The sequence below is a fragment of the Aspergillus heteromorphus genome (assembly GCF_003184545.1).
Source record: "Aspergillus heteromorphus CBS 117.55 chromosome Unknown BO70scaffold_50, whole genome shotgun sequence".
NCBI classification, from domain to species: Eukaryota; Fungi; Ascomycota; class Eurotiomycetes; order Eurotiales; family Aspergillaceae; genus Aspergillus; species Aspergillus heteromorphus.
Window position 1 is genome coordinate 50,128 of NW_020290455.1, and position 15,675 is coordinate 65,802.

A 15,675-nucleotide genomic window follows, 5' to 3' on the forward strand; every position below is an offset into this window, starting at 1 on the left:
TTTTTTATTTTTTCTTATATAATACTATCTCTTATTTTATTTAATTATTTATTTAATTATAATATATCAAACAGAGTATTCGCGCAGGCTGTCAAGTCTTTGGAATTTGGAGGATTTGTACAAGAACCCCATAACACTATAGAATTTTAAGTTAAAAAGATATTAAATTATATTATATAATATTATATAATTAATTATATAACTTAATATTCTATTAATATCTTAAGTAGATAGCTGTCCCTAGCTAGTTAAATCTATTAATCTTCTGCTCTCTTGTATTCGTTGTACACATTTTAAATATTTTATATAAAAAATATATTAATTAAAGTAGCTAATAATAACTGAAAATAATTTCTTTTAAAAAATATTAGATTGAATATTTTAATATCTAAAATAAATATTATGTTTTATTTTTATTATATATAGCTTTAATATATAATATAGTTAATAAATGATTAGAAAAATACTATTAATAAAAACATAACTAATTTTAAAATTATATACTATTCTGCTATAAATTTTAGTATAAGATAATAATATAAAGAGATAGCAAATCCCTTTCATCAAAGAATCTCAGACTTCTTGTTCCTTTCTACTACACCCCTACCTGCAAGAATCACAATTATATAAGACTAATCCGGTAATGAATGACTATAGATATTTGATATCTACTTTTTCTGCGCTTTTTATGTAAAGACATTGCAGAGCTTCGCTCTGCAATGATGATCACCTAAACATGTAGGCGGTGTAAAATATTGGTGTAGGCGGGTGTGGCTGTATCGCCTTCTGCTCGGCATGTCTACGGGTCGCCCGGTCACCTAGTCAAGCACCGCTGATGAAGTATATTGGTAAGAAATGATATAGAAGCCATTCTAGTAGGACCTTTGATTTGAAAATTAAAAACTGCCAAGGGACCTAAAATGTGGTCTTCACACTTGCATACCATTATCACCTGTGTCAATTGCACTTAACTACCTGTGAAATTGTGTATTCTCATAAGAGATATCATCGGTATATTCCTGAAACCATGCAGGGCGAAGAAAGTTAGAAGCAATTGGGGTACAGTTTGCGTTCCGAATCTTGATATTGTAATCAAGACACATTGTACAACTCAATCAACTCTGCAAGTCGCGATGCCTCCTCAGAATAGTTGATTTCCTTTGCTGACGAAATCTGATAACGAATCCTATAGAGCACGTGATTAATATTCATACCAGAATATAGGCAAAGATTGCGAATACTGGCTGCTCACCTTTGTTGGTCACCAAAATGGTCTATTTTAGCTCGACATCTGAAATTCAAAGTTCGACAATTGGCCTCCTGAAACACATCACCGGCAGCTTTCTCGTCTGCTTGCCTTAATTCCATTAATTGATCTGCTGAGGTTCCCATAATCAACCTGCCCACATCGTCAAAACAACTCAGCCAAAGCTGGCCGGTATGATCGCTGACGTTAACAAGCATTATGTACCGATACTCCGGCCTGGAATGGGTTTTGTCGCATCGCTCACAACGCCACTGACCAGGGTCAAGTTCCGTCACCTTCTTGTTGCAGCCTTCAGAGAGACAAGCAGGATAACACATGTTATCTTGCTTGATGTAGATGACGGTTGCCTTTAGAGAGAAATACACTGCCTCCTCTGACATACCCAACTGTTCCTCCTTTACTTGGGCAATCGTTTTGAACCGATCAGGTCTCATCGTAGATGAGGTTGTGCCCAGTAAAGAAGCATGCGAGGTAAAACTGCCATCCCTACCCTGTGCATCGTACCAGCCTTTGAGCCTATGAGCTTCTTCAATATCAGGATCAACGGTCATTGAGCCGGAACTCAGGAGACTTAAACTCCGCCCGCCAAAGTCGGAAACTTTCACGCCTTTGAAAGCTATTACCGACTCAGACAGCGCATTAAAGTTCAGCGCTGTAGCACCCCAGACAGTCAACCGAACAGAAAATCCGCTGTTATCAACCAGGGTAAGTTCTCGTTTGTTGTAGGGCTTGTTGGTCGTTTTTGACACGATTTGCGAAACCTCCATAGCTTCCTTCAGCACCCCAATCACGTCGATCGTAGTATCCTTTTCAACCGACTGGAGGTCTCCGATGGCAGTGAAGTTGAACCGAACCTGAGGAACATCACTTTGATCCTCTGCCTAACTAACACCATAAGTCCAAGTGCCTGCTACCAGATATCGACTGTGACTGACCTTCTCAACTACAGTGTCCCTCTCGAATGTCAGTTCGTAATCGTTGTTCAGATTCGTAAATTGCTTTTTAGCAATCTGAACACGACAGTTCGAGATGTAGTATACGTTCCCCTCCTGAAAAATGTCATACAACATGTCACACTGATCATTGAACCCAGTAGCACGGATTTCACCACTGTCATCGAGCAAGTTGACACTGAAAAGCTTCCCTTCTGTGTTTCTGTTGTGCCATGTCTTGATAGTCGACTTGCTTGTACAGCGTGCCTTGATGGTCCACTTATGAGAATATGGTGAAATAGCTTCAATGGGATATATAGTAGCATGTGCAGAGCCCAACGCAGGTCGTGCTGATTGCACTCTCATGCCCGTTTGCACCTGGGTACCTTGAATTTTGGAACCATAAAAGCCACTGCTGGAGATGGTAGTTGGTTGATTTTTTTCGTCATCGTCCGTTTTGGTCTCTAGGGGTTTCGGTTCACCAATCTTCTCAGCTTCCCCCAACTCCTGCAAAACTTCTAAGTCAATAATAACGAGAATTCTGTTTTGCAGATTAGTTACGTCCTGAATTAAATGTGTTTGAAACTTACTTCTTGCCCTTGACCGAGTTCGCTTGGAAAGACTTCAGACGAACAAAACATCCTTTTCGCAACACACCACCAGTAACAATGGGGTTCAGTTCTGAAGATGTAAAATAAACATATTAGCAATGCTTGGAGTAAGATAATCATCATAATACGCTTCGAGGCCTACGGGTTGCGAGCATTGTCTGGACATAGTTTGATATATCACTGAATACAGCTCGGTAACGTTCTTGGTTATTTTGTTGGGGCGGTAGAGGCTTTATGTGAACACACTGAACGATAGGCTCGGGGGTTTGAGGCTTCGTGTCATCGAAAATGGCACTTGAAAGCAATCAGTTAATCCATACAAAACCCAAAGTATTGCAAACCAACCTGAGAGCCCCAAATGAAACCCGAGAGGCTGCTTCCGAAGCCATCTATCTGTCTGTAATAGAAGTAGAATATTATGGATGGTATGCTGTCGAGCAAAATTGCGCTGTAGCAAAAGCCGCTAGAGTCACCTGTAAATGAAAGCACGCGACAGAGGTGCTTTGAAGTCTTCGTTGTACTACAGGAGTTTCGCTATTTTGAGTGGCCGAAGTAGCGAAGTTGCTCCGCATTACGGAGTACTTCAAGACACGCGACTTTGGAAGCAATGCCATTTACGCGACACAAGTACCCTACGCGTCACGGCTAAATATTAATTAACCAAGTTCCAATTTATGCATTAGGTAAAGCGCGAATTCTTTGGGCAAACAGTACCTAGCAAAATAAGCAGGTTTTTTTTTTTTTTTTAAAAAAAATTTCTATTTAGAGATAGATATAAGCAGTAGAGAACTATTACTACAAAGAGTGTTATCAAAGAGAAACAGATAGACCTTATTTAAAAAAGGCAGGGGAGCACTGCTGTATTGCAATGTTTCGGGCGGGTGGTAGATGCGCAATTACGCGCTGGTATGTAGGTACTGTTGATGCTCCATTAAGTGATTTATATAACATATGCATACCACAGTATTTAATTGTTTCTGTTCACTGGACTCATTTTATCATCCCTATTCTTTTGGCAAATCACCTGAAAATTTATCTGTGACTCTTAGCACTACTATGAGACCAGCCTGGCTATATGGTTTGGTCCAAGTGCTATCCTCCAATACTACCGTAGTAGCTTAAGGTACTCCGTACCTACCTACCTAGTATCACTGGTACTACCAGCGATATGGCAGGGATCACCTGCCGTAGGAAGGTTTTTTCTCAATACAGGTGAAGACCAGATTATCCAGAATATTAGAAGCAGATATGTGGCTAGCCGGAGCTTGTTTTACCAAGTAGTAAGGTAGAGAGCCTTATTCGAATAATTTCATCTTTATCTTCACCAGCTGTTTGCATTATTTAAATTGTTCAGCCTTGGACTAGTTACTACCTGGATGGTTAGCTGTAACAGCCATACTGTCACTATAACATCCGCCCTTCAGGTGGTTATCATCAAGCTACCCTTACCTAGCTAGGTACTGCCAGGGGCGGTGAGAAGGAGGAGGGTTGGTCTTGCCGTAGCGAGTGATTGCCTCATACAGTTGTCAGTAGCCTAGATTAATTTTCTTTAATATATGTATTTTTTTTCTTCAAAATGTGTATTTTCATAAAAATACATGTTTTAGCCTATTAAGTGTGTTTTCTTCAAAATTTTTTTTTAATATTTTTTCTTTTATATATATCTGCAAGAAAGTATCTAGTAATTTTAGTAAGAATATTCTAGTGTTTAGTAATCATAATGTAATTAGTACTAGTCGAGGGTTCGAATCCCAGCAAGGGCATTAAAATATTTAAACATAATTAAAAACAATAAATTCAATAAAAATTAGTAGTCACATGATATAACATAAGCAAGATCATATTATTTACAGGCACACTTTGAGTTATATATAAAATTAATTTAGATTAATTATTATTAATTTTGAAAACATGTGTTTTACTTCTAATATGTTTTTTTTTCTTAGAAGTGTGTTTTTCTGAAATATGATTTGAATACATATTAGTTTTTATATATGAATAATCAACAATATATATATATTTAAAAATATGATATATTATACATAAATTTTCAATAGAGATATAAGTGCTGAAATGTGTTTTTAAAAAACATTTTATAAACATATAGTACAATAGATTTACATTAGATATACCATCTGTGGAACCCCCCTGAGAAGGGTAGGTACAGTACAACTTTACTCAATGTACCTGTATATACTTTAGTACAATAATTCCGGCATGTATTATACATGACTTTTATTACACGCACCCCACCTAGGTACTACTACTTAAGCAGTCAAGCTACGTCCTACAACAGCAGTCCTATTGATAGTAGAGCTCGGTAAGTAGGAAAGGGACGTCACTTACCCATCAACCTACCTACCTTGTAGCGCCCACCAAATTCATGTTCATCTTTTCAAATAACTTCATGTTCATATTTCCAGATTTAATCTGATTGCACTGCGATACAGCTTATTTCCCCGCCATGGCTTCCTGCTCCCATATTGGTTCTGAAGGTCAGTTGTGATTTAGTCTCGTACAAGGGCGGAGACAATGCTGGCTTTAGACTGACTCTTATCTGCGAAGCAGAACTGAAACCACCAACCCCATCCCAAGTTGTATATCGAGAAGACTGTACACAGTGTTTTGACAATATAGTATGTGTCCACCGAGGTCCAGTTATTGGACATGCTAACCAGATGACCAGGATGAAGATCATGGCCTCAATGTCTGTCTTTCATGCTTTAATGGTGGATGTGCCGGAGATAGAAATCATGCCTATCTCCATTTCAAACAGTTCGGCCACCCTCTAGCACTTAATATCAGGAGGTCGCGTAAGAAGGTTCAGGTGTGTTGCAACGATGCTTGACAGAATTGGAAAAAACCATTACAACCATTAACAAGTATGTTTGTTGACAGCGGGATGAGCCGCCTCACAAGATCTCAAAGCTTGCAATTGCTGCTGAGGCAGACCAAGACCGGTATATTATCAGCAAGCGTGTTGTCTGTTATTCTTGTTCCCATGATGGTATCGATCCATCCCGCGGGAACCTAGCGGCGGTCATTGATGGGGTGATGACAGCAATGACCTTTTCGAAGAGAGAAGAGGTTAAGGCGTGGGAGCAGGAATTCATTCCTTGCAAACATACTATCTCTTTAATTCAATGGGATTCAAGAAATATTGAATCTAAAGGTAATCATCAGTCGCTTCCGCAACATTCACACAGTTCTGACATTCTAGGGGCAGATTTCATCCAGTGTTCCATGTGCAACTTGAAAGAAAATCTTTGGCTATGCCTAGAATGTGGCAATATTGGCTGTGGCCGTAGTCAGTTCGGTGGCGTGGGGGGGAATTCACATGCTCTCGCCCATTCGGACAACCAGTCACATAGCGTTGCAGTAAAACTTGGCTCAATAACTGCAGAAGGCTCTGCAGATATCTATTGCTATACATGCAACGAAGAAAGAACAGATCCGAATCTCGCTACCCACCTTGCCCATTGGGGGATCAATCTAGCGGGCCGAGAGAAGACAGAGAAGAGTCTAATGGAAATGCAAATTGAGCACAATATGAAATGGGACTTCTCTATGACAACCGAAGATGGCCATGAGCTCATTTCCGTGTTTGGCCCTGGCTTGACTGGCCTTGCTAACTTAGGAAATAGTTGCTATCTCTCTAGTGTCATCCAGTGCCTCTATGATTTACCCGAATTCCAAGAAAGATATTTTCATCCCGACATGAAGCCACCTTTTGCAGGGAAGCCGGCCGAGGACCTTGAGACACAGCTACGAAAGCTGGCCGATGGCCTACTGTCCGGTAGATATTCGCGACCTGGTACTGATAACAAGCCTTCACCTGATGTATCTGAAGTTTCGCATCAGAAAGGCTTAGCACCAGCTATGTTCAAACATCTCATTGGCCGTGGTCATGAAGAATTTTCGACGATGCGACAACAGGATGCGTTTGAATTCATGCTTCACCTCTTCAAGGCGATAAGCCTATCGAAACATCCCGAGGGCATGGCTAATCCTGTTGAATCCTTCGGGTTTTCTATGGAGCAACGTCTTCAATGCCTACACTGCGGAGGGGTTCGTTACAGGACGGATGAGCAGGATAACATCTCTCTCCCCGTTCCAGCTCGTCGTCTATCTCAAGGAAGTTCAAATTCAGCATCGGAATTCGAAACCGTGACACTTTTGGACTGCCTTGATGTTTTCACTTCTGAAGAGGTAGTTGAGCTCAGCTGTCCCTCATGCGGCAGCAGTAACGGTTTTTCCAAACGCTGCCTGTTCAAGACCTTGCCACGGGAGCTGGTCATCAATGCTCGGCGGTTCGAGTTGGTAAATTGGGTACCCACAAAGCTGGAAATCCCTGTCGAGGTTGATGAAGACCCGATTGATCTCAGTTCTTATATCTCTTCTGGGCCGAAAGAAGACGAGGTCATTCTTCCCGATATTGAATCCACGGAGGGCACATTTAATCCCGATAAATCTGCTATGGAACAGCTACTCGGGATGGGTTTCCCCGAAACAAGGAGCGCGAGGGCGCTTTATATGACAGGAAATTCGAGTTCTGAAGACGCCTTGAATTGGCTTTTCGCTCATATGGAAGACCCGGATATTGATGAGCCCTTTGATAAGGTTCTTCTCAATGACCGCCCGAGAGGAGATACACAGGACCCGGCGAAAGTGGCTCAACTTGGTGAAATGGGCATCGGCTTGGAAAATGCCAGGATAGCGCTAGCAGCCACTGACGGTGATGTCAATAGAGCAATTGACTGGGTTTTCACGCATCCGCGAGATTCAGTGGACACTGCTGGCCTTGAGTCTGATGGGACTCGCACCCTAGGGTTCGATACTATCCCTGCAAGATATCAACTTCGGTCAATAGTTTGCCACAAGGGGTCTTCTGTGCATGCTGGGTCAGTAGCATCTTTCTTCATTCTTTCCGAAACAGACTAACATAATATAGCCATTATGTTGCAGTTGTTCGAAAAGATCTGCCTGAAACCGGTGTCTCTTGGGTTATGTTCAATGATGAGAAGGTTGTTCAGGTGGATGACATACAGGATATGAAGAAGTTTGCGTACCTGTACTTTTTCACACGGGTCTGAGAGTATGTATTAATTGACATGCTTTCCATTGGAGAAGTCTACCAGTGAAGTAAAGGAACTGTACATGGATTAACGCATGTAGGGTCTGATATATTTATTCACTGTTGTGTTTGATCGACAGCCCACCTTAAGAAATTCATACTTGCCTAAGTGCACGGAAGCAGTAGGTAATACTTCATCAATCTGCGCATCAGACTTAGCTGAATGAATAATAAATTAGATTCACAGTACAAGTACAGTATCTTCTGTATTTATTGCCTACAACTTATTTGATTTCAGTTTACTGTGTGCAATGCTGTCTGATTCCAAATGAATACTGTGGGCCAGTGGCGCAATGAACTTTGCGTGCGCCAGTAGCCTAATACACTATCAATTATGCATACAGAGTAGTACCCGGTTCCCACAAGGCTACTAGGTAAATACCGCGTGACTTGTATGACACCTTAAAAACCTGGCTGCACTAGTAGAAGTATGATTCGCTCATCTTTTAACCCCTTTACACCTAAACATGCCTGGTATGTACTAATCAAGGGCAGTACTATACAGTAATTCTGCCTATATACTGTTCATAGTTAAAACAGCTAAGGGTGTACCTAGCAAGAGCCCGGCCGGTGTGGCTGTAGCGGCTCCCATAATTAGCACTAAGCCTAACACGCGTTAGTTGTAAAGATTAACAGGAGAGACCTCGAGCGCAAATAGCACTTGTCGAGAACAAAAGATGGCCCGCTACTACACCTTGAACTTGTTCATGGCTCCAAGTGAACCACTTGAGCTACTTAAGAAGACAAGAAACCCTGGAACACCACTTTAATTTATAGCTGGATTCTTCCGTTGCAAATATTCCCTCGAAGACAACCATATTCAAGAAAACCATCGCGATATGCCACAGGTAGATGGAAATGCCGCCGCAATGCTGGCCTCTTCTGCATCTGGGACTACGCTTATGATTCTGGTCCAACTGGTTTCAAGGTTATTTACTTTCACTGCGAATAATTTGATTCTCAGGAGTCTGCCGCCGAACATCTTAGGTCTTGCAACGCAATTGGAGTTATACTTTATGTCGATTCTATACTTTTCGAGGGAAAGCATCAGAATGTCAATTCAAAGACAGTCGATGCACTTTACGCCTGCAGCTATGTCTGTCCACGAGGATAATAATGATTCGGCTCGCAAAATAACCGGCCAAACACCAGAAGCCAAATCCGCAGTGTCACAGTCGGTGGTGAACATGTCTTACTTGAGCCTTGGCTTGGGATTTCTCTTTGCAATGGTGTTTTTAACTTTTTATATGCATTTTGTGCCAACAGAAGTCTCCCAGATGTCATTCTACCATGCAAGTGTGATAATTACAACCATCGCATCCCTCATGGAACTTTCTATTGAGCCCTTCTTCAGTGTAGTGCAGCAGTACATGCTACACAAGAAGCGTGCTGTTGTTGAAATGAGTGCAGCTTTTGTAAAAAGCTTTATAACTTGCGTTGCTTTTACCTGGGCTTCTCGAACCAGCTATAGTGTTGGAGTCCTTCCATTTGCTCTTGGCTACCTGTGTTATTCTTTGACACTCATATTTGGCTACATAATAGCACTTCAACAGTTCACAGAGAAGTGGAATTTCTCAATGTTCCTTACCAGAATACATGCAAGGTATGCAATGGCTGGCGAGTTAAAAAAAAAAGTCACATCTAACAATGCCTAGTGATAGGTCCAACTACTTGGCTGACAGGTTCTCATGGCCGATGATAACGCTTTCTGCAAATGTCTTTTTCCAGTCGGTGATTAAACATATACTCACGCAGGGTGATTCTATGATGCTGGCAACTATGACGACCTTGGAAGATCAAGGCATATATGCATTGGCTTCAAATTATGGTGGCCTCTTGGCCCGTGTTTTATTTCAGCCAATCGAGGAAAGCAGCCGGGCGCTTTTTTCGTCACTGCTTAACTTTGACGAGACTGGTCAACTAAGTATAAAGAATACCAATGCTGCTAAAAATCACCTAATTCAAATCATGCATATATACAGCATGATGGCTGTTGTGGGATTTCCCCTGGGTCCGTCTTTGGTAACTCTGGGCCTTCATGTGTTGGGTGGAGGCAACTGGGTTTCGCCCAGAGTCAGCAGCCTGCTATCTTTATACTGCTATTACATACCATTTTTGGCATTCAATGGCATTGGTGAATCATTCGTTTCATCGGCCGCCAATCCAGCAGAACTTCGCAAACAAGCAGTGTGGATGGGGGTTTTCTCAGCATGCTATACTTCGGCGGCCTATTTATTACTAGAAGTTGGTGGCTTAGGCGCCCATGGCATGGTATATGCCAATATCCTCAATATGGCAGTTCGTACCGTCTGGAGTTTCTTATTCATACGGTCATTTCTGCGTCGCCACAATGGTGATATAAGCTTTGCTGACCTTAGCCCACGTCCTCATACATGCGTTGCTGCAGTCTTGATGTCTACGATAATAGCTTTAAGGAGGGCGTATAACCCAAACTATAACCATGTCAGGGAAGGATTCGTGCATTGCGCAATTTACCTCGTTCTAGTGTGAGTAAAATGCCCTAAGAAGGAACAAGCTCTGATGGTACCTAGGTCATATCTTGAACGGAGATACCTGATGATGCACTATAAAAAAGCATGTGAAGTAGTGAGATCAAAAACTTCAAAGCCCAAAGGCGAATGATCTCCAAATCAATCATCAAACAGAATCTTGGTTGCCGTTTTGTCCGAGTCGACATCCTTGAAAAACGCACCATACGCACCATGTTGCTTCTTCTTTACCGTTCCTCCGAATTTGAGAAGAGCTTCTGGGACTTCTTGTTTGGCCGCTTTAAGAACATTTATTAAACTAGATCAAATGGGTATCTGTTAGCACTCAGTGTGTGTTGGAGGGGGGGGGGGATCCTTGGTGCAATTGGGGGAAGAACAGATCGTAAGGACTTTGAGAGGGCTTCATGAGCGATGTATATTGTTATTAGGGTTACTCACGCGCCAGACTGGGCCTTGTCAACCTCGGTAAATAGGGTTATTGCATGGCCATCGGCACCAGCACGACCAGTCCTTACAAGAACAATAGTATTAGCCGGATTCTTGCATATCAGGATGCATATCACTTACCGTCCAATTCGATGTACATAGTCCTCAACAGTAAGGGGAAATGTGACATTTATCACAAGCTTGACTGAAGGGATATCTAGCCCACGGGCTGCAACATCTGTTGCAACAAGCACTGTTGCATCGCCTTTCTTGAAAGCCTCGAGGCTTCTGAATCGCTCCTGTTGGCCTAGATCGCCATGAATACCGGCTACTTTGAACCCTTTATTCCAGAGAAGCCTCTCCACGCGAACGGCCTCCTTCTTGTACAAGCAGAAGACCAAAATTTTATCAGATTTTGATTCTCCTTTTTGATGCTGGTTCAATAGCTGCACAAGTCTTTGTTCCTTTTCATGCGGTTTCACCACCTCCACAATCTGCTTGATTCTTGTGTTCGCGCGAGGATCAGCTGATGGCTCCCCCCCAATTGTGACTGTAACAGGTGTAGTCATGAATGTTGAAGCGAGGTCTCTCACAACCGGAGGCCAAGTTGCTGTAAACATAACAGTTTGGCGTTTGGATACTGGCATAGGGCGGATGATGTCCTTGATGTCTTGTTCAAATCCCTTGTCGAGCATACGATCTGCCTCATCCAAGACAAGGTACTTGACTTTCCCGAGATCGACCGAGCCATCATTCTGGAGATCTTTCAGCCTTCCTGGCGTCGCCACAACTATAGCTGCTGTTTGTAAAGCCCTGCGTTGCTCGTCCTTCTTCACACCACCAAAGATGCATGCCACTTTGATCCCCACTGGTTCAGCAAACTTTGAAATCTGGTCATGAATCTGCATTGCAAGCTCTCTTGTCGGGGAGATCATAACAGCCATTGGCTGGGAAGACCTCTCCTTTCTTTTCTTTGTGGAGTCTTGTATTTTCTTCAAGCATGGTAAGCCGAAAGCAAGCGTTTTCCCACTCCCGGTCTCGGCAATGCCAATCAAATCACGGCCTGTGAACAAAAGTGGCCAAGTTGCTGATTGGATGGCAGTGGGAGATGTGAACGAGTCCAAGGGTTGGTACAGCCCACTGTCGCAGGAAGGAAGGTGAGAGAATTCAAGAATAGGATCAGGGTTTGTATCTCCCTGCAATGTGTCTTTTATCTGGACCGAGTTCTCGGTAAAGAACCTTTCTATATCTGCCTGGGATACATCATCCAACATAGCAGGCTCAGTATTTCTTGTTTCCTGCGCCTTCAAATCAGACCCGTGAGTTTTTGTCTTTGTATGCTTGTCGCTCTTTGATTTCTTCTTTGCTCTGAGCTCTGAGCTGTCTCTGTCTTGAAATTCTCTCTTGGCCATGGTTGTTGTTCTGTTTGTTCTCGAATGCTGTCAGGTATGAGGAATCTGCCACTGTGCCATGCACCTAATAGCATAAGGCAAATCAATGAGCAGACACCCAATTTTCATCCCGTGAAATTTTTCCTGTGGGGTGACTTTTCTTCGCGGCTTTCGGTTTATCATACCCCATGTGGTAACAAAATCTTGAAATACAATGGGGTGTTTTCTTTAGCGTGAAAATGCATCCCAAAAGTCTAATTAATAATCATGAACTCAACTATCAAGCTGATTATACATATGTGTGTATAATATTTATCCATCAACTTAACCTTACCTGTGTATAGCTATTCCGGCCTGCCTGTGTAGAGTGAACCCATTTAGGCGTGCAAAACCACCTTGCATACCATTCCATGTCTACACAAGTTGAATTAATCTGCATACAGCCAGTCCTGCATTGTCTAATTACTTTTTATGCGGAAGTAACTACTCTGTATTATTAATTTACCGGATGATGTAAATGACCACCACTAACTTATTCATACTATTCCTAATAAAATTAGGGCGCTGCTCCGCTGACCCCCCTGTGGTTCGGCCAACCCCAATTACCTCAAAGGGTAAGGTGTATTCACAGAGCTTCTTTTTTTCACTCTAGCTAAGCCTATTAAAGCTAGTCTATATATAGCCTACTAGTATATCCTCTATATATATAATTGATTTTATCTATTTACTTACCGATCTACTCCGCACGTGCCTATGCATATGAACCTGTAATTAAGAAAAGATACCAGCTATATAGGGCCGCAGAGGGCAGTTACTAGTAGGAACTAGCCCAGGGCACAATTAGTATAATACTTGATTACTAACTACTTATCATACAGTTTGGCTTGCTATATTAAATCCAGTTAGTCTGATGATAAGACTGAGCCCTTTTTGACAATGGAAGGGTCAGGTAATCAGGAAGGAGGTGTAAGAATAATAATCCTTATAACCCTCGAAATATATTATATCGCGAGGAGTACCTATACTGCGGAGGCAGTTCCTTGTGAAGATATTATACTAGCAGATACTCAGATATATAACTTATAAAATAATTTTAAATATATTTTTTTATAAAAAAGACTTAGATAGAAAACTAGTAATAATATTTTGAATAATATAAATTATATTTTAATTTTATATTAGATATATTTTTTATATTATTTATAATTATACTATTTTTTATAATCAAAATTATTTAAAATCTATAGGATAGTTTATTAAATATTATAGTTATAAAATAGTTATCAAAAGATCAACATAATTACAAATTATTTGATTATTTTCTAAAATTTTTATAAATAGCTAAATATTTTTAAATAAGTTATAAAACTAGAACAGAGACTTAAAATTATTATAAATATTAAAAAAAAGTATATAAATTTTTAAATATCTCTAATATTTTTTATAGAATTTAAAAAAACTAACATAAATATATATATTTTATAGAATAGTAAATATTATAATACTTATAATTATATTATTTTAAAATTATTTATTATTTAGCAGAAACTTATTATAGAAAGTAATAATTAAAAATTTATAATTAATATAAGTTATAATAATTTATCTAGATTATATACTTGGTAATTTATAAAAAAAAATAATAAAATCTTTTTAAAAGAATAATTAAATAAATCTTTATCAACTTTTAAAGTATAGCTAGATAATATAAATAATTAGAAATAAAAAATATAATTATAAATTTTTAGATTATCTTTTTATAAGAAAAGAAAAGAACTTCATATGTTTATAATATTAAAAAAACAAACAAAAATATAGTTAAATCATAAAATATAGAAACTAAGTAATAAGTATCATATAATTATATTTATCTTTTAGATTGCCTTTATGTAATATAAAATAAAAAGACTATAAATAATTTTTTTATTATTAAGCAGAATCCAATTATACTACCTATAAAATTAAAATTAAATATGAATCAATAAAATAAAAAACTAATTATTTATAAGAAAGAAAACTATTACTATCTGTGGATTAAATAAGATAATTTAATAATAAAGTTTATTATATAATATTTCTAGAAAGAAATAGTTTATAATTAGATATATTAGAAATATTTATTTTATAAGATTTTATATCAGCACCCATGGGGATAATAAAATATTATAAATATAAAAAATAAAGTTATATATTAAGAAACTATTATTATTCAAAAAATAAAAATTCTATAAAATAATTTATTAATTAATAAATTATATATAAGGGATGATATCCGCGGGATATGCATACTTACAAGGTAACAAGGGTGAAGCCCACCTCCTCCCGGGTGTACTTGAGTATATAGTTCTTTACAGAAGTTTGTATAATCCTGGTTACTGGGCCTATCCAGGTGTTTGATTTATTATACTAAAATATATATATCTTTATATAAATTTAAAATATAATTTTCAAATTAATATATATAATAATTTAATAATCTATTTTGTTAAAAATATTTAATTTAATAATTAAAAAACTTTAATATTTTATATATTATCTATTTATCTTAATTACTGTCTTTATTTCTTTAATATTTTATTTAATATTTTTTTTATATATAAGTATTAATTTAATTTTATAATAAAAATAAAGTCTTTTAAAAAACATTTTCTTATATTATTTTATTAAAATTATTTTTAATTTAAAAATTAATATTATATATCTCTTTCTTTGAAAATATTTTATATATTTAGTTAGATTAAAATTAAGTATATAAAATAGTTAATTTATAATTTTTAAAATATAATTTTAAAATTATTTTTTAATTTTATATACATGATATATTAAGATATTATTTTATATAAATATAAATCTATTTTTTAATCTATATATTAATTTAAAATAAATCTTAATTAAATATATTATTATGAAAGTTTATCATATATTTAAGTTTCTTAATTTTAAAATTATAATTAAAAAAATTAAATCTTATTAATTTTGAATCTTATATTATTATAAAAATTATAATCTAAGAATTATTATTCTTTTATAAAATTGAATATAAATCTCTTTTTATTTTCTTTTATATATATCAAGTCTAAAATAATGTTCAACTAAGTATTTATTTAATTAAATATTTTTATTATGGGATATATCCCACAGCTATCTGACTTAGCTAGTCGGTCTTATTAGACTGATATCTATAATCTGCTGAATTATATATACACATAAAATTATCAGATCTCTGAGAATTCTTTTCTAAATATTAGTTATTTCTTCTTATAAATAGAGATCTAATTTTTTAAGTATATAAACTTTATTTCTAATATTAGAAATAATTTAGAAAAGATGTTAGGGAACAGAATCTATAAGCTATAGAGAATCAAGCCTGTATATATAAGAAGAAATAACTAGTATTTAAAAGA

General features: G+C 37.8%; 5 protein-coding genes across 5 annotated transcripts; 3 read left to right on the forward strand and 2 right to left on the reverse strand.

Annotated features, from left to right (window-relative positions):
• Positions 1 to 714: 714 nt before the first annotated feature.
• Positions 715 to 3,371, reverse strand: BO70DRAFT_366688 (replication factor A subunit protein RFA1). Its single transcript, XM_025544397.1, has 6 exons — positions 3,156 to 3,371; positions 2,953 to 3,104; positions 2,790 to 2,880; positions 2,203 to 2,740; positions 1,253 to 2,148; positions 715 to 1,186 (listed from the first exon to the last, which is right to left on the reverse strand). The coding sequence occupies exons 1-6, from the start codon at positions 3,197 to 3,199 to the stop codon at positions 1,093 to 1,095; spliced, it is 1,815 nt and encodes a 604-aa protein (XP_025394569.1). The 5' UTR covers positions 3,200 to 3,371; the 3' UTR covers positions 715 to 1,092.
• Positions 3,372 to 5,060: 1,689 nt separating this feature from the next.
• Positions 5,061 to 5,785, forward strand: BO70DRAFT_184842 (uncharacterized protein). The gene is made up of 5 exons (XM_025538465.1): positions 5,061 to 5,130; positions 5,261 to 5,305; positions 5,379 to 5,446; positions 5,497 to 5,637; positions 5,694 to 5,785. The coding sequence occupies exons 2-5, from the start codon at positions 5,275 to 5,277 to the stop codon at positions 5,703 to 5,705; spliced, it is 252 nt and encodes an 83-aa protein (XP_025394570.1). The 5' UTR covers positions 5,061 to 5,130; positions 5,261 to 5,274; the 3' UTR covers positions 5,706 to 5,785.
• Positions 5,706 to 7,903, forward strand: BO70DRAFT_302160 (ubiquitin C-terminal hydrolase; the record flags this gene model as incomplete). Its single annotated transcript, XM_025539735.1, has 3 exons — positions 5,706 to 5,982; positions 6,037 to 7,711; positions 7,762 to 7,903. Coding segments are annotated over 3 exons (2,094 nt in total), but the record flags the coding sequence as incomplete, so codon positions are not given.
• An 880-nt stretch (positions 7,904 to 8,783) lies between these two features.
• BO70DRAFT_346313 (putative nuclear division Rft1 protein) lies at positions 8,784 to 10,455 on the forward strand (the record flags this gene model as incomplete). Its single annotated transcript, XM_025541540.1, has 2 exons — positions 8,784 to 9,547; positions 9,606 to 10,455. The coding sequence occupies 2 exons, from the start codon at positions 8,784 to 8,786 to the stop codon at positions 10,453 to 10,455; spliced, it is 1,614 nt and encodes a 537-aa protein (XP_025394572.1).
• Positions 10,345 to 12,452, reverse strand: dbp3 (RNA-dependent ATPase DBP3). Its single transcript, XM_025548401.1, has 4 exons — positions 11,022 to 12,452; positions 10,893 to 10,964; positions 10,497 to 10,752; positions 10,345 to 10,451 (listed from the first exon to the last, which is right to left on the reverse strand). The coding sequence occupies exons 1-3, from the start codon at positions 12,290 to 12,292 to the stop codon at positions 10,596 to 10,598; spliced, it is 1,500 nt and encodes a 499-aa protein (XP_025394573.1). The 5' UTR covers positions 12,293 to 12,452; the 3' UTR covers positions 10,345 to 10,451; positions 10,497 to 10,595.
• Positions 12,453 to 15,675: the final 3,223 nt, after the last annotated feature.